Source organism: Paroedura picta, chromosome 3 (genome assembly GCF_049243985.1).
Source record: "Paroedura picta isolate Pp20150507F chromosome 3, Ppicta_v3.0, whole genome shotgun sequence".
Classification (NCBI taxonomy): domain Eukaryota; kingdom Metazoa; phylum Chordata; class Lepidosauria; order Squamata; family Gekkonidae; genus Paroedura; species Paroedura picta.
The window spans coordinates 144,785,451-144,809,576 of NC_135371.1; the positions used below are offsets into that span (position 1 = coordinate 144,785,451).

Below are 24,126 nucleotides of genomic sequence, written 5' to 3' on the forward strand. Positions count from 1 at the left end.
TCAGTTTACTTTCAAGTCACTTTCTCACACTGTAAACAAATCAAAATTTGAAGACATGTCAGGGTGATGATCCCACAACTGACCAAGTAAAGTAAAACATACTAACAGATGCTGAAAGACAAAATAAATGAGAAAGTATATAACAATCATACAAGTTAAGAATAGTGGTTTTAAAAGTTATGCAACTGTACACCTTTGGGTAACAGATATCTTTTAAAAGCACTTCACTGCATACCTTGCCTTGGCTTCTTGAAGTTCAGTGCATGCGGCCCGGTATAATTGTTCCAGATTCGTCTTTTCTTCTGCTAATTTCTGATGCTGCAAATTGCTGCTTTCAGCTTCCATAGTCAATTGATGGACACGAGTTTCCAGCTCTTTGACCATCTGGCTCTAAATTAATACACTGTTGTTAAGACTCCATTACAAATAAGCCTACAAACCCCTTTCAATGGGTGATTCAGAATACTACAAAATTAGGGAAGAAAAACAATATAATCAAAATAAAAAGGGTGAAGAGGGCCATGACAGGACAGAGACCCTGTGTTCACTTAACTCAGCCAAGAAATCTACAGCGTAAACTCAGAAAGAGACCTTAAAATCATGATCTGAGAGACTGTCTCCTCACCCTTTTTACTACCCATCCTGATGCACCGGTGAGAGAACTTGCATGCTGTGTTGTATTATTTTCGTTGGTATTGCTTTTTCTGAAAAATCTCTGTTCCTGGTCTATTTTTGGAGTAAACAAGGAGAATCTGTTTTGCCTAACACAATCCTACTAGCTTCTTATCTGATTGATCATGAGAAGTGAAGATATACCAGGAAAATTGCAGAGGTGATTTGAGATCTAGTCTTTAAAAGTATCTTACTAAGATGTGTTATAACAACATGAATAAAGGATGTGTGGAGTAAGAGTGGAGGGGAGGGTAGAAGCACACATGCAGCATCTGTGACAGAAGCAATCAGATATATACAGTATATGCGGATATTTGCAATGTAGGAGGAAATCATGGGATATATAGTTTTTCCTGGCTATAGTCAGGCGCTATATTTGGGGAGAGATGTAAGGAGGAAGTTTCTCATTCTTTACTAAGTAACCTTTTTACAACTGTCCTTACACAAATTCCTCTATGTACATCATAGATTAGATTGCTGTTTATTTGTTGTGAAAGTTCCTATTCCTAGTGACTTCTGTTGCAATTTCCCTAACCCTAGTTTAAAACTATTGTTAAGTGTGGCAGGGCCCCCTGCCTCATTGACAGGCACACTGTCTTCTATAACCAATGGCACCACACAATAGTCTAGGCTTAAGCTAAAGCCAAGACAACACTGCTAGGGTCGGCCAAGCCAGGCCAGACTCCATCTCTGCCTTAGGTTTGGAATGACAGCCTTTGCCTGACCCAGAGGTGCCTCTGGACTCAAGCTTGCATCCGCTCCCCCCCCCCCCCATTGTATTTCTAAGCGAGTGGACTGGCTTCCTCCTGTTTGCCTAAGGGCTCATAGGAAAATCCTTTGTCTTGCAACATTTTTCACACTTGGCCCCTCTGCCAGGGGAAATCTCCTCCCCACATCCTGCCAGCTAGACCTGATAGCTTTCTTCCTCAGAGCCATTAATACCTTTATCCAAATCCATTTACGGCCATCACCCCCCACTTGGCCCGGTATTGTCCTAATCTCTGGGGACCCTGGAAACTTCCAGCACATGCTTACCTGAGCCTTGTCACATAGCCCCCTTCCCAAAATCCTATAAAAACTGTGGCTTCACACAGCCACTCTGAGTGTCTTCCAACCCGGGACCTCCCACGCTGGTTCGTGCTCCTTCCTCTGACCCACCACTCCTCGGACAGGTAACTATCAAGCCTTCCACTCTTCCTCCCCCTTCTCTATATGACTGCTTGTATGTGTGTGTTAGCTATTTGTGTGTACTTTTGTTATTTTCCTTTCAATAAAAGCTTATATTAACATTTTACCATTTAAATCTGTGTTTGCCTTGAGTTCCTACAGGTGGAATAACCCTCGTATACAAAGGTAACGATCCGATAACGCTAAGTTACCCCCCTCTCGCAGCATTTGAGCTAATATTCCCCACAAGCTCAAAGATACGTGTTTTTAGGACACGTGTCCAAGCAATTTGGGTAACAGATTATGGTGGATCACGCGGGCAATTGCCCCAGGCTTACTAGGGAGTAAAGTGGATGCGTGGCACTCTCCAGTAACCCGGACGTAAGGGGAAAAGCCTGAGTGAACTCTTGGCATTAGTGTGTGAATGTGCTCTTGGAAGTGTGATTTTTGGGTGGGCTGTTTTCCGTTCCCCTCCTTTAGTACTATAAAGCCTGTTGGCCGTGGGCTAAAACGGTGTTCACTTGGAATTTGTTGTGGGTTTTGACTGTCGCTCTGTGGGGTCCCCACATTGCATCTTTCAAACCCACTGGGTGTCTCCCACCATGGTAGCGTGCGATAGGGAACCCCGCCCTCATACATCTGACCTTCGCTAAGGCAGAGCTGAGGTTTGCCCTTTCATGTGCTGTATATACCGTGAATTAGGGCTCCTCTTCCTCCTCTTCTGATCATGAGCTGTAGATACCGTGAATCAGTCGAGGTTTGCAGGTGCTCCTCCTGACTTCGGGCACTCCCGTTAAGTGCAGGGCAAGAAAGGACACCGTGCCAAACCCCCCTTTTTTGTTTCCTCCTGTTCATGTGCTGTATATACCGTGAATCAGGGTTGGTGCAGGCTGTAATCATTCTGCAGACACAGAAGACAAAGGCCTGGTCTTTCTTTTGCTGCATACCAGAGCTCGGTGGCAGCAATCTTTGGGTTAATTCTTGGGTGTGTTGCCTGTAGGATTTCCCCTATCTCTTTGAGTGTTTGGGTAATTGCTGCCATAAGAGATGGCTGCAAAGATTGTTCTTGCTGAAGCCTTCCAGAGCAAGGACAGGGTAGACCAGCTGACCAAGTGGGTCATGTCAAAGGGGTGCAACCCCTGGAAACCTGGGTTCTTTAAAGACCCAAATCCCCTGGAGAAACTTACAGATACTTTTCAGTCATACTGTGACTCCAGGAGACTGAAACTGGGAAGTGTGAGTACCCATGCTGCCTGGGGTCTCTACATTGCGCTGCAGGACAGTGTGGCACAGATTAGAGAACTCCAAACAGCAACAGAAAGTTTGGAACGGGACCTCCGACTAGCATTGGAAAATCAGGAGCGTGAGTATGTACTCAAGCTCTCTGATACAGAAACTCGCCTTGAGTCCCTGGTAAAAGATCTTGAGAGAGAAATTGGGGAGCGAGACGCTGTAATTAGCAAGCTCCACCGAAAAATAGAACAGTTGCAAGGAGAGAAATTTGACTTGCTGGTGGACAAAAACCACTATGCAAATCTGGTACAGGAGAAAGATCTCCAGTGCCAACAGGCTCTTCTGAGAGCAGAAGAGGCCTCCGCTAAGGTGAAAGAATTGGGCAAGCTGCATGATCAGGCACAGAGTGCAGCACAATTTCTGGCTAGGGAAAAAGCAGCACAAGTCTCAGCCATAAGCCATGATGTGTGCCGCCGTGAAATTGAAAGTCTGAAGCAAAAATTGGGGCTTCAGACTGCTCTCATTGCAACTGTGCACCCCGAGACACTCCCTGCCCTGCCAGACCTGTCTCACACAGAGCAGATACTGCCAGCAGAGGCTGTCTCACATCTGCCAATCAACCCTGATTGGACGGAAACCCCCACTCCGGTCCATCCTGTCCAGCATGAGACAGTCTGGAGACACATGGCAAACGGCCGTGTTGAGGTTACCAACCAGGAGAGAGTCATGATTTGGAAGCCTCATGAAGCGAAGGCTATTGGTGACCAGTTGGGCCCTCTCAACAGGGACACTGGCATGCAATGGCTGTATTCAACCCTAGAGCAGTACCCCACTGCCAGCGGGGAGGATCTATGCCAGTTGGTAAGGGTGTGTGCTACTGGACCAGACGCACAAGCCTTACGGAATGGCCTACTCCAACGTAAAATGGCACAGTTAGGTCCAATGAATTGGGCCCGTGAAATAGCCAAGTTGCTATGGCCAGGCCAATCAGCGGAGCTACTGTTCCTCATGGACAAGCAAGGCCCCGATGAGAACCCTGAAAGCTATTCAAGCCGCAAGTGCTTCCTTGCGCAGTTAGCTGAGAAGGTTCAGGCAAATGCCCAGGGTATATGGAACTTTAATGTAGACAATTTTAAGACCCCGTTCTACAATGGTCTCAACACCAGAACAAAAATTGCTATAGGCTTGTTCAACCCGACCAACATCACTTGGTATGCGCTCAAGGAGAAGATACGGCTCGCTGGCGACCTTTTCCGTGAGGCGGCCTATGCTCAAGGTTCTCGAGTCAAGCATCCCAAGAAAGGCTCCCAGGAACCGGTGCAGGTAGTCACTTATGCTAACAATGGTCCCCGTTTGAAGCGTAGAAGAAACAGGAGACACAGCAGCTTTAGAGCCAGGAAAAACCTCTCTGGCCAAAGTGCAGAGTCTTCCCTTGGCACCCAAACTGCTGTGCCTCCCCCAACACCTCTTGGGAACCCTCAGCAGGCAGTTCCCTCTGCCCAGAATCGGTCTCAGCACCCGGAAACCTTCCTAAGGAGATACTACTGGGCCGGGCTCAAGGAGGCCAGATTGGACATGGCCCAGTTCAACAGGCAGCCTCTGGGAAAACTAGCCCTTGCCTATGGGAAGCTTACTGCCCACTCGGCAGAGCGCCCACAGCCACCTTCCCCTGCCCAAAACAGGGATAAGACACAGAGTGGTTTTTCTTATAGTAACTTCCCCCAGAATAATCCCAAACCTAATAGAGATTCTGCCCCTCAGCAGCAGAATAAAATTAGTGACCGGATTTTTCTGTGGCGGGAACTTAGAAATACTGGGGCAGACATGACCCAGTATGATAACAAACCCACATCTGTGCTCATGTGTGCCTTTGTGAAGGCCATGAGGAAGAGGAAAACCAGGAAAATGCTTAGATCTGAGCCAGAGATGGAGACAAGAACTAGGCCCACAGAAATTTCTTCTCAACCCTCTAAGTACTGGCAGAAGGAAATAGAGAAATTTAAAACTCTTACCCAGAAACAAGATCTAGAAATTAATGAGAAAAACAAGGAATTCCAGGGTGAACATTTTAAAGTAAAAACGCATTTGCAAAATGTACTGGATTTCCAAAGCCACACAGATAATAAATTGAAAAGAAAATACAGCAGATCCAGCAACCCAGCTTCACCTCTTGTCTTTAAAAAAAGAGGAAATATTCTCAGTTCCCACATCTCAGAGTCAGGAAGGAAACCTTGCCTCTGAACCTGTACAGAGTTCCAAAATCCAAGTTCACAATAATTGTTCAACATGTGTGCTTCCATTTTTACTTTTAAACCTCCAAATTTTAAATTTGGCTGCAATTGGTCGAGCCTCCACTGATAGTTGCATTCACACTGAAACAGCCACTATTTTGCAATCTTAAAACAGACTCTCTTTGTCTAACTGCCTTTCTAGGCACTCAGGCCTATGACTCATGCCTTGCTCTCCCCCAGCAAAGCAAATAATCTACATAACTAAGGATCTTTAACAGAACAGAAAGTATTCTTCTCAAATCAGGAAGAGAAGAAGTTTTGTTTCTTTAAAGACAGGCCCCACCTCAGGGAAGCAAGGGGGGGGGGGAAGTCACAGATCTTCTTTGGGAAATGTGTCCTTTACAGTTTTTTCTTCCCTTTTACATTTTGTCTTTTTATTTTTAATTGGCAATTAGAACATTTTTTGTCATTTTTTTTTGTTTTGAATGAAAATCTAGCTTATCAGCCAGCCAATAAAGACCCTCTGCCCATGCACAGGAACAGTCTTTCCCTTTAAGGATACCAGGTTGCTCTGCCTAAGAATGGGAGCATCTGGTTGAAGTATTTCCACTGTGTCCAAAGAATGGAAGGAACAATCGGACAATCCCCAGGAGGATTGTGCCACTGAAGAGCCCCCGGAGGTCAAACCTCCAGCCCCCACCACAACAGTGGTGGTCAAACAACTCTCACTGAGCAATTCAGGAGAGCCTGCTTTGGAAGGTGTAGCAGAAACCTTCCTCCAGTTTGATCCAGGGTAAAGGAAAATAGGGACAAATACCTTGCCTGCTCTCGGCCGCAATGGGGGGAGGCCCTTTCCTGAGGCATTTTGCACCTGTGTATATAGCCCCTGCTACAACCCCCATTCCTTTTCAGGTCGCTCGCTTTGTTTTGCCACACGAACACATGGGTGCTAGAAACAGATATGCTTCTCCTTCTAGTCTTTGCTGTGCTCTCTCATGGAAATGCTTCCCCTACTCTTCCTCCTCAACAGGAGATTATTGCTCCATCTTGGGACTGCCATTCTTGGAGTCCCCCAGTCTTGAACCTAGCTTGTCAAATATTTGAACCAGCTTCCCTCTTCCCCACAGCCCCCACCTTTGACCTCCTCTCCCCAAGCCTAAAACACCAGATTCTCGTTTTCCCTATCCAGCTCCCTGGGTTCCCGCTGCTCGGGAATCCATAACCAAACCTGTCAGCTTGTTTCCCTGCTACAGATTTCCCGCAGATGCCAATTGTTCCCGGTTTGCCCCAAGGATCTCGCAGCTTCCCTATTGTAAGGCTTGCCACGAATAATGCTCGATGCCACCCTCCCTGGGAGACTTTGCTGCAGCCGCTCTGCCGCCACTGTTTTCCTGGAAGCAAGGGGGGGAGGGCATCAGAAGACCTTCCCAACCTGCCAAGAAGATTCTTGGGAGGGAGGGGTGGGAACGGGAATAATTTGCCTCTGTATTTATTGGGAAGGTGACTGCCACCTCTCCCACCCTACATTTTTGCTGTAAATATACATTTTTCATTGTGTACAATGTATCCATTTTAGTTAATTGAGAATGTAGCAAATAGTTTGCTAGTTTATGTATATAAGTTTTGCTGAATTGCTTAGCTTTATCTTGTTCTTATTGCATTGCTTATTAGAAACCATTGCTTAGTTCATTGTCTAACTTTTTAGTTTCTGCCACTTTCTGCCTGCTTCATAGTAATTGCTTGATATTCATTGCCAGCATTTTTAGGAATGCCTAGTGCTTGCATTCTAAAATATTGCTCAGGTACTGCCCACAGTTTCCTGCCTGCATAGAATTTGGTTTTCCCTGCATTTGCTTTTTGTCTATTGTTTGCTAGATTGCCTTGCTCAACGTATTAGTTTGCATTGGTTCATTGCTTTATTCATATGGTGGAGACCTCACGCTAAGCTAGTTCATAGTTCGTGTATGTTACATTTAGTTTTGAGTGGTAGTGGTAAAGAGGAACGGCAACTTCACAGCTTTCCTTGTCACCCAAACCCCTCCTAAATGTGTTTTGTTTTTAATTTGGCTTAAGTTTTTGTAGTTTTTGTAGTGGCAGAAGATGGCCCCACTTTTCTCTCTGAATTTCTAGGCTGAATTTCAATCTTTGCCACCACTAACGCAGTATACATTGGTCTGGAGCGAATAAATGGAAATAAAATTCGCTCCAGAGGGGGGGATTGTTAAGTGTGGCAGGGCCCCCTGCCTCATTGACAGGCACACTGTCTTCTATAACCAATGGCACCACACAATAGTCTAGGCTTAAGCTAAAGCCAAGACAACACTGCTAGGGTCGGCCAAGCCAGGCCAGACTCCATCTCTGCCTTAGGTTTGGAATGACAGCCTTTGCCTGACCCAGAGGTGCCTCTGGACTCAAGCTTGCATCCGCTCCCCCCCCCCCCCCCATTGTATTTCTAAGCGAGTGGACTGGCTTCCTCCTGTTTGCCTAAGGGCTCATAGGAAAATCCTTTGTCTTGCAACATTTTTCACACTTGGCCCCTCTGCCAGGGGAAATCTCCTCCCCACATCCTGCCAGCTAGACCTGATAGCTTTCTTCCTCAGAGCCATTAATACCTTTATCCAAATCCATTTACGGCCATCACCCCCCACTTGGCCCGGTATTGTCCTAATCTCTGGGGACCCTGGAAACTTCCAGCACATGCTTACCTGAGCCTTGTCACATAGCCCCCTTCCCAAAATCCTATAAAAACTGTGGCTTCACACAGCCACTCTGAGTGTCTTCCAACCCGGGACCTCCCACGCTGGTTCGTGCTCCTTCCTCTGACCCACCACTCCTCGGACAGGTAACTATCAAGCCTTCCACTCTTCCTCCCCCTTCTCTATATGACTGCTTGTATGTGTGTGTTAGCTATTTGTGTGTACTTTTGTTATTTTCCTTTCAATAAAAGCTTATATTAACATTTTACCATTTAAATCTGTGTTTGCCTTGAGTTCCTACAGGTGGAATAACCCTCGTATACAAAGGTAACGATCCGATAACGCTAAGTTACCCCCCTCTCGCAGCATTTGAGCTAATATTCCCCACAAGCTCAAAGATACGTGTTTTTAGGACACGTGTCCAAGCAATTTGGGTAACACTATCATCTTTTAAAATATGTTTTATGGGAGGGGGACACACAAGTATTTGAAGGGGGGTATCTCAATATTACCTCCCCCACTTTTTCATCTTTCCCTTCCTTGAACACCCCCATTGCCTCTCCATTTTTTACTGATCTGACTTCAGTAATAACAAGAGAAAGTAATTTGACTTAAAATATATAATGTATTCATTTAGGTACATTTAATTTATTGTGAATAGATTTAACTTCAAAAAGGTTAACTTGCAACATTTCCAAACCCTGGGTAGAGAGGTCTTATGTAAGATACAAACAATGGATAAAGAGGTTCAAAATCTAACCAAACATTTTGTAACTTTTTTACCATTGAGAAACCCCTGACACATTATCGAGGCTTTGAGAAACCCCAGAAGTGGCACGATAGTGTAGAATATACTTGGGAAGCATAGCTGTGTACACACTGACCTAGAGCTCCTCCCCTTATATTACCCAGTTCTAATGTAGACTCTTCCAAAAATATGAAAACAAAGCTACACACAAATAAAACAGTTACTGATTTCATCAAATAAATATTAATACATAAAAACTTTTTAACCCCCATAAGCTAGCAATGAACAGCAAATTATATGTTGAACATTTTCTTTTGCCCTAGGAATTAGTCTCTATAATGGAAGCACACATGTACCAAGAATATAATTTGTAAGTCTCATCACTCAGCAAAATTCACTTTTTCACAACAAATGGAACTCCTGACAGTATAAAACAGTGCAAGAAAAGGATGAAGGGCAGTAGAAATCTGAAATAATAAAAAGAGAGAAACTAATTTTCAGTGACAGTCAAGTCTTTCATCTTAAGCCATGCCTTGAACTCTACCCTCTTTAATTATTAAATCAGGAGCTACTGTGCTTTTGATGGTTCTTAAATTCAATCTTGCTGACAGACTGTGTCCATTTCTTGCCATATTTAACATTACCTATGACAAGGATTGAATGCTTATTTTTTATACTTCAAGTTTTATTAACAATACAGTCTAAATTTTAAGGGAGTTTAAAGAGCCACATCAAATAAATGACTTTTGTTAAGTGTCAAATTGATGACAAAATCAAGGGACTCATTTGTGAACTCCTTTAAGTCTAAATTCCATTGCTTAATTTACCTAGATAGGGAGGACCGTAAGAAACAGAAGCAGTACACAACTTTATTAAATTCATCAGCACAGAACATGAACACCTGGATGTAAAGATAAGAGAGTCTGCAGTGGAACAAATATTCTGTCAGGCTTAATCATGTATTGTATGACCGATTATGCATGGCAGCGGCTGCGCTGGGCCACTGCCAGAGCATTGCAGCAAAGCAGCATGCTCAACTGTTTATCATGGCCACACGGGGGGCACAGTTAAGCGGCACAAGCTGGTGCACCGTTTTCTGCATCCCTGCGAGGGACACATTTTGTCAATTAACCAGCTCCGCAGCAAAATGCACCCCCCCGGAAAACGCTGCCGCAATGGAACAGTTCTGCTGTGCGAGGATGGCAGGGGAGAGTTATTTTACAGGAAGGCATGATTACATAAGAGCACATACCCCTTTCTTGCAAAATGGCACACTGTGCAATGCCGAGAAACCGAGTGGGGCATATTTGGTTATCCTCCCCAGCCACCGTAGCACAGAGAGTGTGCACGGGCCTGGCCCAGCCTAGATACCAATGGTGGTTGTGGCAAAAAAATGCTGAAAAAATCAGCATTCCCTTGCTGCGAGCAATCAGACGCCCTACAGTGGGCTGGGGCTGGGGCTGGGGCTGGGCTGATGATGATGTCATGCGTAAGGAGGGATTAGCCCCACTACCGTGCCACTGTCAGCCCAGCTTTTCCTCCCCAAGTATAATCAGTGTATGAGAGTCTTCCCATTTTCAGATGCCCTTATGGGGAACCTATCTGAAGAGGTGCTAGGACTCTATAAGATAATACAATCATATAAAGAGTTAGCTTATAAGATCACTGAAACCTTAGAGATGTGCATCTCTGCTTAAGATAGCATTGATAATTTACTGGCCATTTCATCTGTGTCAGGGTTCCAGTCCACTAAACAAGGTACTCTGCTCCTCCAATACCTTTAGTTTTTATCTAAGTCTACAGCTACAATAAAATGTTTCATAAAGTCTTGCTTGCGGTCCTGACAGTTCAAGGAAAACATTTTAATCTTCACAGCCTTGAACCTTCCTACATTCTAAACTGCACTCAAGAACTGCAGAGTACAGAATTTTTGCATGCAGAAGCTCTCTATCTGAAAATCACACTTTTCATCCAAGGACCTCAGGGAATAAATCATCGGTTCTCTCCTGATCCATTATATCCACAGAAAATCTGTGAAAAGAACGTATGACAAAAATATTTGGAGTGGATAAAGATTGCCACATGAATTCACACAGAAAGAGTCCTTCAAGTACTTGACTCTCAGACTCTGGAAGCATTTATGGTAGCCACCAACACTGTGAACTGAAGCCAAAAATAAATGGGCAGCCAATGTACATGTTTCTAATCCAGACCTTTCCTTACCCCATCTCTTCATTCAGTCATGCCTTCTTATAACTCAGTATGCCTAAAAAAAACCCAACCTTGTAAGACAGTGGTCCTCAACCTTTTTGCGGTTGAGGACCGCATCCGGGGTGAGGGAGAGCCGGCGGCCCAGGTGCCGCGCACGCACGGCAGCTGTGTGCAAACGCACATGTGCAGAATTGCTGCACATGTATATTTGCGCCAGCAGGGAGTGCTAAAACACATGCGCAGAGTTGCCGCACATGCGCGTTTGCCTCCCCCCCCTCTTGCAGCGAGAAGCTAGCCAGGCCAAAAGCACAGCCGCCAGTGGCCCGGTACCGAGTCCTTCGCAGCCCGGTACTGGGCCGCAGTCCGGGGGTTGGCCCCCCTTGTAAGATATTGTTCATGTCACATGAATAAATCAAACAAACACACTACATTAACACACTTACAGTTGCCTTGTTTTGTGTCAAATATTCCGCTTCCATTTTACTTAGGCGCGCATTTGTATCCTCCAACAATTCCTGGATATTTTCCGTGTGTTTCTTCTGAAGATCAAACTTTTCCTTTTCCATTTCAGCCACTGCATTATGGAGCTATATGTATTTTAAAAAATAGGGGGGGGGGGAATCTAAGAATATCCACAAAGTCAGGAAACAGTCCCAATTCACTAGCATTATATTGGCAGCAAGCTCACCACCAGTGTAAATAGGGAATTTAAATGAGAAACAATAAACTAGGAACAAGGCTTCCCTTTCAAAGCTTTATCCCAATCCCAAGCATTATCCTTAACTGCCACATTAAAGGTTGTATCTGCATCCCATTTAAGAATGCTACATTCTTGTATTAAATATTTTTATTCAGAAACCCAGGGGTGGTCTGAGTGATTTTAGGGCCCAAGCAAGTATCCAGGATGAGCATTTCACTACTTCCTTTCTCTCCTCTGTAGGGGACAAACTCAGTTGCACTGAGACAGAAAGCAACAGACAAGCCAATCCTATCCAGCTTCCATGCTTGGCAACATCAGGCTTCATAATCAGTGTAGCCTGATCTGCGGAGTTCCACAGAGTGCATTTCTATTCTCCATGTTTTTCATTCTCTTGGGAAATCCCTTCAGACAGATCATTCATACCTTTGGGGCAGTTGTTATCAATATGGGGGTGATACCCAGCTCGATATATTGCTACCAAGTCTCCTGGTGGTGCAATAGAGGTCTAAAATCATAGCCTGGCTGCTGGGGTAAATTGGCTCAGAGTGAACTCTGAAAAATGAACTCTGAATAATGATGTTTGGAGAAACAGTGCTCTTGGAGGACATTGTGCTCCCCACTACTGATAGAGTTTAACTGTCTCTTGCTGTCTTGGTTAAGAGCTTTGGGGCCATACTGGGCCCAAAGTTATTACTGGATAAGTAACAACACAGTTGATTTAGCCACCTATATCCACACTACAGTAATATTTAGGCTTGACTACTGTAATGCATTGAACAATAGTCTCCCATCAAAAGCAGTTTTATAACTCCAGTTGGTACAGGACACCACGGCTCAGAATTATGGGGAGTTAGAAGGAGCATGCATATTGTCCCCAATCTGCAATCACACCACTGGCTGCACATTAGCAACCGGGCTCAGTTTGAAAGAGAGAGATGGTTTTTTGTATCCCGCTTTTTGCCTACCCTTCCTTTCCCCACAACAAATTCTTAAGCACTTTGTTTATAAGATGCTTTTTAGAATTTAATGTACCATTTAAATAGAAAATCTGTTTTAAAATGAAACAGAAATTATACAGGGGGATGCTTAATATGTATGTTTGCATTCTTTGAATTGTAACCATAGTCTGAAAGAGCAACATTAGAAGTTAGAAAGATTACAGCGAATGTTCAAAAACAGAACCAAACAAAGATTAAAATATAAATTTGATCATGGTACAATACATATTTACTCTTAATAACAGTATTATTACTAGCATATCAAAATAAGATATAGGTACTAATACTTGATCCTGTTTTTGCAATCAAAACAAGAAATATGTTACCCTTTTCTCCCACTCATTGTTCAGTGAATCTGTACTCTGCTCACATAACTTTTTTAGTTCCACAATCTGTTTTTCCTTGGCTTCTCGAATGACTTGTGATTCACGAACAAGTGTCTGAACTGTAAAAAATACAAAACAAATAAAAAACAATACATGCGATTACCTTAGGCTGATTCTATCTGTCAACACTCAAAATGAATGTTTCAGCTGACCTCACTTTATTTACAAGAATTATTTTAACAGGTAAAAACATTAACCATCTTTTAATGTTCCCCTACAAACTATTTACAGCTAATTTCTCCCCATAAGTGTGAAAATGTTACATAATACTTTTAATACAGAGGTCAGGAGCCAACGAACTAACAGTATCTTAGGCACAACTGTTTTTGAAGTTCTACCATATCTCAAAAGCAGTTTGCCGTCTCACACTGAAAGCTGCTGTTCATGTAATAGAATTACAAAACCAATTATATGCATTACTACCTGTGCAGTGCTTTGGACTTTGGTCTCTAGAATATAAGAAGAGTTTTCTTAGTGGTCCAACATCCTGTCTCTCACAGTATCCAGCAACAAGGCTCAAAGGTTAAAACCTTCCCATAATGTTGCCTCCTCACACAGATATTCACAGTATTATTACTTCTGAATGCAGAGGTTCCCTTTAGTAACTATGGCTTAACCAACCTATCATCCAATTTATTTAAACCCTTCTAAAACAGTCTAAGCCTATGGACATCACTATACCTCTGGCAGCATATTCCACATTTTAGTAACTTGTGTAATGAGCTATGTTCTTTTTGTTCATCCTGAATCTGCTGCCTATGAACTTCATTGGATGACCTCAAGTTCTTGTATTCTGGAGAGGAAGAAGTTCTTTGTTTGCTCTCTGCATAATTTTATATAGAACTATCATGTTCTATATAAGTCATCTGTATTCTAAACTGAAAAGGCCTGGACTACGCATGTGCACCCCCCTAAAAAGTGAACCCCATTCAGACCATTAAAGGGCCATCCGAATCATCTGATTCAGATCCAGCTTCAGCCAAATCGGTTCAGAGACTTTAATGGAAATTTTCAGATTTTCCCCTTCCGCGTGGCTGGGGGTGGGGGGTTGAGTTAGAGGCTCCAAATTTTCAGGATAGCTTCAGGAGCATCTTTCTCTGACTGCCCCCCAAGTTTCAAAAAATATTGGACCAGGGAGTCCAATTCTAGGGGCTCCCAAAGAGGGTGCCCCATAATATCAAAAAATGAGAAAAAATAGACTCTCTATTCTGATCTTGAATTCTCACCATAGGACATAATGGGCCATTACTTTCAATGGTGAGAATTTATGATCAGAACAGAGAGTCTATTTTTTCACATCATTCAATATAAGCAAGGTAGGTGGGGAGGCCTTTGAATTGAACCCCTTGGTCCAGTCTTCTTGAAACTTGGAGCGGGGAGGGAGTCAGAGAAGAGGCTTCTACAGCTACCCTGAAAGTTTGGAGCCTCTAACTCAATCCACCCCACCTCCCGGGCCACGGAGATGGAAGAAACCTGAAAACTGCAAAAGCAGGGGGGAATCCTCTCACTCTCAAGTCGAGCATGCAGATGCCAACATCCAAGCAGCAGATGATGGGAATAAACAGGAATTGCTGCTCATCTTTACTGTATCCAATGAAGTGAGACTGGACTAAAGAATCTGAATTTCTACCATAGGATACAATGGAGCCGGATAGGGAACCCTACTTTGGGTGCCACTAGAAGTGGACCGCTAGTCCAATCAACTTGGGGGGCCTTTAGAGAACAGGGTCTTCAAAATACCCTGAAACTTTGGAGTCTCTAACTCAAACCTCCACCCACCCCCCAGGCCTCGGAGAAGATGGAAATGGGGAAATTCCCATTGACTTTAATGGTGCCATTGACTTTAATGATCAAATCGCTTCAGAAATGTCCGAATCACAATTCAGACAAGTTGATCAGCTGTGATCTGGCCATACAAATCTATGACATTTGCTCCTTTGGACTGCATTTGGACAATCTATGTCCGAAGTAGCCCTGCTTAGCATGGACTTTTCAGCCAGTCCTCATACAAAAACTGCTCTAACACCTCAATTGTGTTGGCTACTCTTTTCTGTACTTTTTCCAGCTCTGCCATGTCCTTTTTAAGGGAGGGAGGGAGGGTGGAAGGAAGGAAGGAAGGAAGGAATAGTGAGCAGAACCTTAATTAGTTTCGAGGGCCTGTAAAACAGAGCTATTCCCTCAGGTGTACCATTGAGGCTGGGAATATAACATCCATAGCATCTGACTGGATGGCTACTGTCTTTCTGGACAGGCCATTGGGAGAGCATCTGGAGAATTTTGTGCCGTAATGGGCAGGCAGGAAGATAGCTTCTTGGATCCCCTACCACGTTTCTTGCATGCTGGAATAGTTATAGCTTGAACATGCAATAGTTCTTTTTTACGAGAGCCCACCCATCACTTGCTCCTTTCCCTTCCAGCATTCTTGTGCATGGGACAAGTCTTAACATACACGTCTGACTACAAATATTCCCCCCATTTCAAAAATAATTCTACAAGAACATGGTCCCTCCCCACAAGTGCCCCTTACCTCCTTCTATTTATTTATCATACTTCTATACCGCCCTATTTCTAGTCGGTCAGTATCAAGTCAAGTATGGCGAAGCCTGTCATAGGTTCTTCCACCATTTGATAAATGAAACTGGATGCTTAGCAGAGTTTGTTTCCAGCACATATCAGGGAAATTCAGGTCCCCTGTAATTACAAGGCCCTCATGCCTGAATAGTCTATCGAGCTGCTCAAGAAGAGCAGGATCCACATCCTTACCCTGGTCAGGCAGTCTGTTATAGATGCCAGCGACTATACTCTTTTTTTCCCTCCCTTATCTTCATGCAGATACTTTCCACTGGAGTGTCTCTCTCCTTCATTAGTATTTCTTGACAGGCATGCCCTCTCCTCACATACAGTGCCACTACTACTCCTCTCTGACATCTTCTGAAAGTGTACCTCCAATATCCATTAGGATTGAAAATCAGGCAACTGAGATTAACTGTTTTGTGCCACATCACCTTTTTTTTCAAGTTTTCTAATGTTCTCTTCTGCTTCATTTTGTTTTGTTTTATACAGAGCTTTCAGTACTTCAATTTCATTATTTTTTCGTTCCAAAATCTGTAGGAGAAAATAACAAGCACTTAGTAAAACTGCAATATTAAAGTAACATGAGAGAACATACAACTTCTCATTACAATTTTTCCATACAAGCAAACAACATTTGAGTTGGGTAATGTATATATTGGAGGACTTTGCTCCACTAAAGAGAAGAAACCTTCAGATAAGTCAATGTTTCTTGACCTCTTCAGACTGGTTATGTAACCCAATTCTTCTTCAGACTGGTTATGTAACCCAACTATTCAGGGTGGGCATCTTTTGTTTTTTCTTTCTTTTTTTACTTTTTACTTTTTTTACAGAATCAACCTCACACCTGCTTCTAAACTCTCCTGCTAAATACAGCCACATAATGTTCCTGAGCCTCAATTTTATAATGCCTAATGAAGGTTGTAAAGGACGACCAAGTTGCTGTCCTACAGAACTCCTCAACTGAAACTCTCTTTTTAAAGGCTACAGACCTGGCTGCCACTCTGGTAGAATGGGCCATAATGTTTTAAGGGCAGTTCAACCCCTGAGATTTATAGACTTGCTTTATGTACAATCTGATCCAATTACCAATAGTAGATTTAGATACTTTGCTACCCAAATATTTTGTACCATGTGATACTAATAAAGTTTCAATTAATCTAAATGCCTAAATTCTTCTGATATAAATTCTCCACGCTCTTCTTACATCTAGATTATGCCAATTCCTTTCCTAATCCAGAGAAGGATTAGGATGAAAGAAAAGAAGCAACATTTATTGGTTCAAATGAAACTGTGAATTCATTTTGGAAACAAACAAAGGATCCATTCAGAACATCACAGAATTCTTATGGAACACACGCAGGTTCTTAATAATTGAGAGAGCCCCTAGTTCTGAAACCCTACTTGTTTTAAGTATGGCTAGTAGGCAGACAACTTTCCAAGACAAATTCTACGGACTTCAGTTGTTTGAATGGCTGCTTGATCGGTGCCTGAAGCACCTATGTGAGACTCCATGTTGGAAATCTATGTTGCACCAGAGTCATCAGCTTTGTGGCCCCATTAAGATATTTCCTGATCAGTTTATTACAAGAAAGATCTTACAAGACGACTTAAATGGATTCAGTTTACATTTCTGTGCCCATTTTTTAAAGCTGACCAGGTATAATTATGACCAGGTATAATTATATATTCTCCTGATTGCTGGACACCTAGAGCAAAACATCATATCTATTATTTCTCTGGGAATGCCAGATCTGACGAGCATTTCTCACTACATTTCCATGCTGTCAATTTTAACAATTGAGTGTCAGGATGTCAGAGCAGCTCCTGGCTCAACAGATCCAGAGTTACAGGCAATGTCCATAGTTTGTCTATGGGCAGTTGCACCAAGTTTGAAAACCACAGTCTTCTTGGTCAATACAGTACTAACAGTATGAGTTCTACCTGTTTCGATCACTCTGCTCAACGTCCTGTTCAGAAGTTGTGTTGCAGGAAATGCATATTGTAGTCCTAGTGGCCAATCTTGAATGAGGGTATCTACTCCTTCTGTTTGTCTGTCTAAAATCCTGAACATAAATCTGTTCACTTTTCTGTTTATGGCTTTTACAAACAAGTCCAATACTCAAAGAACCAGCAGCAGGAACACTGTATTGTTGACTGACCACTCCATCAGATCCACATCCATTTGGCTTAACCAGTCTGTTCTCACATTCAGAGTTCCTTGAAGATGTCAAGCCTCTAGGCCTAGCACACTGTGTTCTGCCCACTGACAGATCATCACTGCCTCCTTGTGCAGCATCAACAACTTTCTGCTTCCTTGTTGGTTTACATGTGCCTTTGCTGTAATGTTGTCAGTTTTTATCAACAAATATTAGCCTTGGATTAACTTTTGAAATTCCAATGGAGCCAACTTGAAAGCTCTCAGTTCCAATAGGTTTATACTGTAACTCATTTCTGTCTTGGACGATTCACCTTGGGCCATCTTGTTGGAGCAATGTGCTCCCCATCCTCTCAGACATGCATCGGTAGTTATGCTGATCAGGATTGTTTGAGAAAATATCATTCCTTTTGACAGATTAATCTTTGAGTGCCACCAGTTGAGATCCTTCTTCAGCTTCTCTGTGAAGAAAACTGGCAATGTATCTTTGTAAGGGGAGAAGTGTCCACTGTTAATTGGGCTAGGATCTTCAGATCTAGCCATCATGACTTGAAGACTATTGTCAACATTTCTCTGACTTTCAATATTCTGTCTGGAGTCGGAAAAACCATTTACTGCAATGTATCTATCATTGTGCCCAAATGCATAACATAGCTCAGATAGGGTCATGATCTTCTCAAAGAGCTCATTCCAACAGGTGGAAGCCAGGACAGAGAAGGCTCTGGCCCTAGTTGAGGTGAGACACACACCTCTGTGGCCAGGGATCAACAGCCAGTTGGAAGTGGACGAGAGTAGGGCTCTATGGGGGATATAGACAGTGAAGCGGTGACCTGTGCCTCCATAAAGAGGGAGGCATTGAGGATAACATTCAGGTTTTAGCCAGAGTTTACATCTTGCTACAATATTAGCTGCCTATGCTCTAACTGAGAATTATAATGCATCTTGCAATGCATCTGCCCTGAATTGTCAGGCTCTTTTAATTTTTAACAGAGCCCTCCTTAGATCCTGACTGTGCTTCTGAACCTTCTGTGGAAGCATCAGAGAAAATCATAAAATCATAGTGTAAAACCCCAAAACCCCTGCACCGTGAGAAATATCAGTGACCTACAAATCTATCTAGGGACTGAGAGTCTGGCTCACTGGAATCATATAGGGTAGTGGTCTCCAACCCCCGGTCCGGGGACCGGTACCGGTCCGCAGATCGCGGGCCGCGATTCCTCCTCGTCCTCCTCCCTGGCTGCTGCCTCGGGGGCTGCCCTGCCACTCTGCTGCTGGCTCACCTTTGGTGCTCTCTGGCAGCCGCCATGGCTGGGGCTCCGCCTCGGCGTGGCACTGCACAGCTGCTGCTGGCAGCACCCCCCAGCGGGCGGCAGAAAGTCAGGGGTGCTGGCAGGAAAGCAAGTGGAGCAGGGGCTCAGGCAGCGGCAACGTCCCTCGGCAAAAGACTACCCCCCCCCCCGGCCTCAAGCGTTGACCGGTCCCCGGTGATAAAAAGGTTGGGGACCAATGATATAGGGGATTAAATTTCTGCATATACCAGTTCTGCAGCAGCCTCAAATGGAGGCAGATGTATGGGGTCACTGCAGTTGTTGAAGCCATGTGTCCTAAAAGTCATTGCACATCCTTTGCCGAACAATAACATTATGACATTCAGTGCTATGCCACAGTTGCAATCTTATATGCCCTACTATATGGTAGGTATGCACAAGATGCAAGTGAGTCAAGACTTGCCCCCAAAAACTCACCAACTTGTACTAGTATTAAATTAAACTTATCTATGTTCCCTATAAATCCCAAATTGGTAAGGACCTGTAGAGTTAAGGCAGGATCTCGCTGTAAGCTCATGGCGTCTTCCACTATGAGGAGCCGGTCATCTAGAAAAGGAAAAATAACACAACCCTTGGTACACAAATATGCCACCACTACTGGTGTTCACTTGGAAAAAAATTGGGAGCCAGATGCCAACCCAAAGAGCAAATCATTATATTCATAGTGGACTAAGTTATAGAAAAACCTGAGATATATTCTATATTGAAGATGTATTGTATTGAAATATGGAAGTATGCTCCTCAAAGATTAATCATGGCAAACCAGGGCCCAGCACATAAAAGAGGCAAGATTTCTTATATGGAGAGCATACAGATTTTTTTCACCTGGACAAATTTGTTCAATTCACATAATTCTCAGGCCATTTCCCCCCTTCCTGTTTGTCTATTGCAAAGTAGTGGAAGTAAAAACCCTTGGAATTAGGATGTGTTCCCAAGGCTGTAATGGCTCCCATGGAGAGCAAAGAATGAATTTCCTCTATAAGAAAGGTAGAGGAAGCCATGCATGCAGGAGACAGATTGTAATGTGGGTGAGAATGAAACTCTATATAATATCCAACATTTACTATCTTTAAAACATGTTTACAGTTATTGAACATGAAAAACATGAAATTCAGACAAACACTCTTGAAAACTGAGAACTCATTCTGGTCACTGAGGGAGAGGTCTGCCCTGTGCCTCACTAGCAGGGTAGCTCTAGCTTCTGGGACTATTGCCAGTTTGACTGCTGCCTCTAGTATTGAAAGGTGTTCTAAAGAGAGTGGAGTAAGAATATGGCATCTGAAAACCTGGGTACAGAATACCTCCGTTGAAGGTGGCCATACCTTGGTCTGGGTTATTATGAAGTTCCTGAGTTTAACCCAAGAGTCTTGGCTGTCAGAGTGTACTTTCACTGGCCAGGCTACTAAATAATTTTCCTCAAGTGGAAGATCTTCCACCCATGCCCTGGTGTCACTGAGTAGCGGAATGTAGTCATAAGTGTCAGTGAAAGAAGATGGACATTGCCATTCATCCAGCGTGACCGTCTGCCTGATGATGGGCAGCAATTTGCTGCTGCTTTGTTAATCTCATACCCTCATTTATAAGGGCCTTCACTTGAGTTCTCTGCAACATAAGAGTCATCCTTTCCCAGAGGGAGATATGATAGCAACTCGTGATGGCCTCATAATTGGCCACTCTCAGACCCATGGCCAAGGATGAGTATATCTTTCTAGCCATAAAGTCTATTTTCCTCCCCTCCATATCCAGGGGGGAAGAATACATATCTCCTCTCCCCCTAGAAATGAGGTTTGCAGATTCTATGGAGTTATGCCTTAAGATGACTTGATAGAAAAGCACACGATTGATCCTAGACCTTATACAAGGAATCCAATGTTCTAGATGAAGCTGAGACCATTGCTGGATTTTCCACTAAGGGAAAAATAATTTTCTGAATACACTTAATAAAAGACAGAGCTACAGGTCCCGAACCTAGAATGTATGATATGTTCATAATGGGGTCGTCAAGCTGGGGATCCATCATGAGGTAATCCAGTTTAAGACATTTTTCCATACGGATGACCTGTTCAGAATATATTCACAGATCATCCATAGGTGAAGTATTTAAGGGTCCTCTTGTGGTGTCATCGGGAGAATCCATGGCTGAAGCATCAGAGTCAATGTCCAAGTCCTTATCTCTGAAGAAATTGGGATCAGATGTCCTGGAAGGCTGATCAATGACAACACCAGCGCCATTTGAAGTTGAGGGACAATGACATCTAAAGTAGATAGTGTGCTAAGTGTTTAATATGCCAATCCCAGCCTTTCCAGCCAGGCAGCATGATCATGGGTATAGAGACCCCGGATGATGAGCATCTTCCAAAGCCATCAGTAGGAGATAAGCGCAATGCTTCTCAGTAGGGTGCTACAGCAGCAGGAGTACGTTGTCCTCAGGAGCACCAAGATGAGATCAGCGCAGAGAATGTCATCGTGTCTAGGCTGTCTAAGGCAAGTCCATAGGTGCTGGTGGCGTGTGACATCAAGGCGGAGGAGAAGATAATTGGTGACATCATTCAGAACCCCATTGCCGTAAAGCTTTTTTGGCCCACTTTTCCAGGGAGGTTTTTGTCTATCTTGGCCTTTTTGAGTGGTGGTTGAGAGGTTGCCCTATCATCATAGTCATTACTCCTCTTAGTAGAAGGGACTGGGGGCAGCATCAATGACACCAAGGGGGGTTGAGACTGGGTTTGTGAGATCCGTACCCATCTGAATCCTGATGTGAGGCTGATATAGCCTCTTCACAAAGGTCTGCTTTCAAACGTGCCGCTCTCCCATCCCTAATCTCGGCAGTCATTTTACCACATGTTGGCCTTCCCTAAGGAAAAAAGACATCTGATGTTGTCATCATTCTGTCATCATCCCATCTTGGTACTGCATTCCCGACATTTTTAAAATAATGCCAAAATCATCGTCAAATTGAGTTGCGAATATTACCTTAAAGATAAAGCTCCTGAGGTAAAAAGTCACAGCTCGCTGTGATATGTCCTCTCTCACGGGCAGTAAAAGAGAACTGAGGGAGGAGTGCTAACCCCTCCCACGTCATGTGATTTTGGGTGGAAAAGTCAGTTTATTCCACCTAGATGGGAGGGGTATCATTCCTGGGAGTGAATTCTTTAGGAAAAAGCTTGCTAGCTCCTCTCTGTGTCAGCATAGTGCCCATGTGTGCCTGCACAGAAGTCCGGAAGATGAAAGATTTACAGGAAAATGCAACCATGTTTTCATCATCCATCTTCTGTGCAGTTCACACACGGGGATTCTAGCAAGCCAGTCAGTTGGAGATGGGAACATGCTCCTTTCCTTTGAAAAGAGAGAGTAGTACTGCTTTTCCCAGTTGACCTTCTTGCCTTGTCTGGCAAGGCATACTGAGACACAACATGTCTCCCAATGACCACGTTGTGGTTCTGCAAATTTCCAGAATTGGAAATGCATCCAAAAAATCTGTGGAAGTTGCTTCTGCCCTTGTGGAATGCACCCCAAACCCTATTAAGCATTTCCTTCCCACATCACTGCAACACCTCCTTATTACCTAAGTACTTTGGTTTGTAAATAACCAGGGAAATGGGAGAGATATTGAAGTTTTCAGACAGGGCTCTGCTGTAGTGATTTGGAGATAAACATGTAAATGATTACTTTGAAGATATGCCTATTAGCTGTTATTACATCCTGGAAAAAGGTGTTAGATATGTAGATTGGAGCTGGATAGCCCTTTAGATATCAAAGGGCAGCTCTACAGGGGAATGTCCTTGGAATGTAAATACTGCTTCACTCAGATGCCCTTTGAAGGCCCTTTGAAGAGACCTGGTGTGAAATTCCAGACAGTCTGAAACTGCAGTCACCTTGATTGCTCATGATTAGACACTGAAACAGTAACTTCAGTAACCAATTGAGACGTTTCTCCAGTTCTTGCCTGGAGAATCATGCCTGAGGATTTCTGAAAACATATGAATTTCCATACAATTCTTATACCTCTTGGCTAAGGATTTGCAATTAAGTTTTATGTATAGATTTAAAAGCTATTTTCCATACGTTTTTGTTGTGAAATACCTGTGGGATTAGTCCACTTGCTTTTTGAAAAATAATTATTGTTACTCTGGAAAGAAGGCCATGGTTCTCAGACTGTTTGGCTTTGGGAATCATTGCATAATGAAATTATAGATTGTTTCTGGTGAGAACCAAAATGTTTGTATAGATGGTGTGAACAATTCAGTTACAACCTAGCCCTGCCTATTTTTGATTTGTCTCTGATGTAATATACCTGCAATTTTACACTCAATATAGAAAGACCCTAAGTCAGGGGTAGTCAAACTGCGGCCCTCCAGATGTCCGTGGACTACAATTCCCATGAGCCCCTGCCAGCATTCGCTGGCAGGGGCTCATGGGAATTGTACTCTGCAGACATCTGGAGGGCCGCAGTTTGACTACCCCTGCCCTAAGTGGTCCATAAGCTGTTCTTGGTTTATAAAAAAAAATCTCTTTATCAAAATGTGCTTCCCATAGGCCCTCCATCTGAGCCTCCATCCTTTGGCACTCACTACAATTCCACCCAACCCACTGGGCTCAGTATGTGTTAATATAATTCAATGTTCTCCATATTTTTCCATTGTTCTATTGCTTGTTGTTATCACTTTATTACTGTTAAATTAAGTTATCTGTATAATTTCTGTTTTATGTGAACTGCCCTGAGCCTTCGGGGAGAGTGGTATATAAATTATTACTATTACTATTACTATTATTTATTATTATTTTGCAATAAATCTGCAACCACATGCTAGAATCTTTTGATGGACTGAATTGTTGGTGGGGCAGAACAATCATAACATCCTTAAATAGATCAAGAGTGCCCTCCTCACATCTAAAGTTTATGGAAGTCTTTTACGTCCAGATTCAGAGTGAGGAAAGAACACAGGTATGATTACTTCCTGTGACATATTAAATCTAGACAAGACCTTAAGCATGAAAGTCAAACTTGGACACAAGATTACTCTCTCTGC

General features: G+C 43.4%; 1 protein-coding gene across 9 annotated transcripts in view; it reads right to left on the reverse strand.

Moving 5' to 3' along the window:
- CEP112 (centrosomal protein 112) overlaps window positions 1-24,126 on the reverse strand; it is a 336,652-nt gene that overhangs the window by 257,438 nt on the left and 55,088 nt on the right. For all 9 annotated transcript variants that reach the window (XR_013229509.1, XM_077328382.1, XM_077328385.1 and 6 more), the window contains 4 exons: window positions 16,048-16,147; window positions 12,983-13,101; window positions 11,402-11,545; window positions 236-390 (listed from right to left, as the gene is read on the reverse strand). Coding sequence is in view for 8 of the 9 variants with exons in the window: in XM_077328382.1 (XP_077184497.1) it covers window positions 236-390; window positions 11,402-11,545; window positions 12,983-13,101; window positions 16,048-16,147 (518 nt within the window). In the remaining variant the exon portion in view is untranslated. The remainder of the gene's footprint in view (window positions 1-235; window positions 391-11,401; window positions 11,546-12,982; window positions 13,102-16,047; window positions 16,148-24,126) is intronic.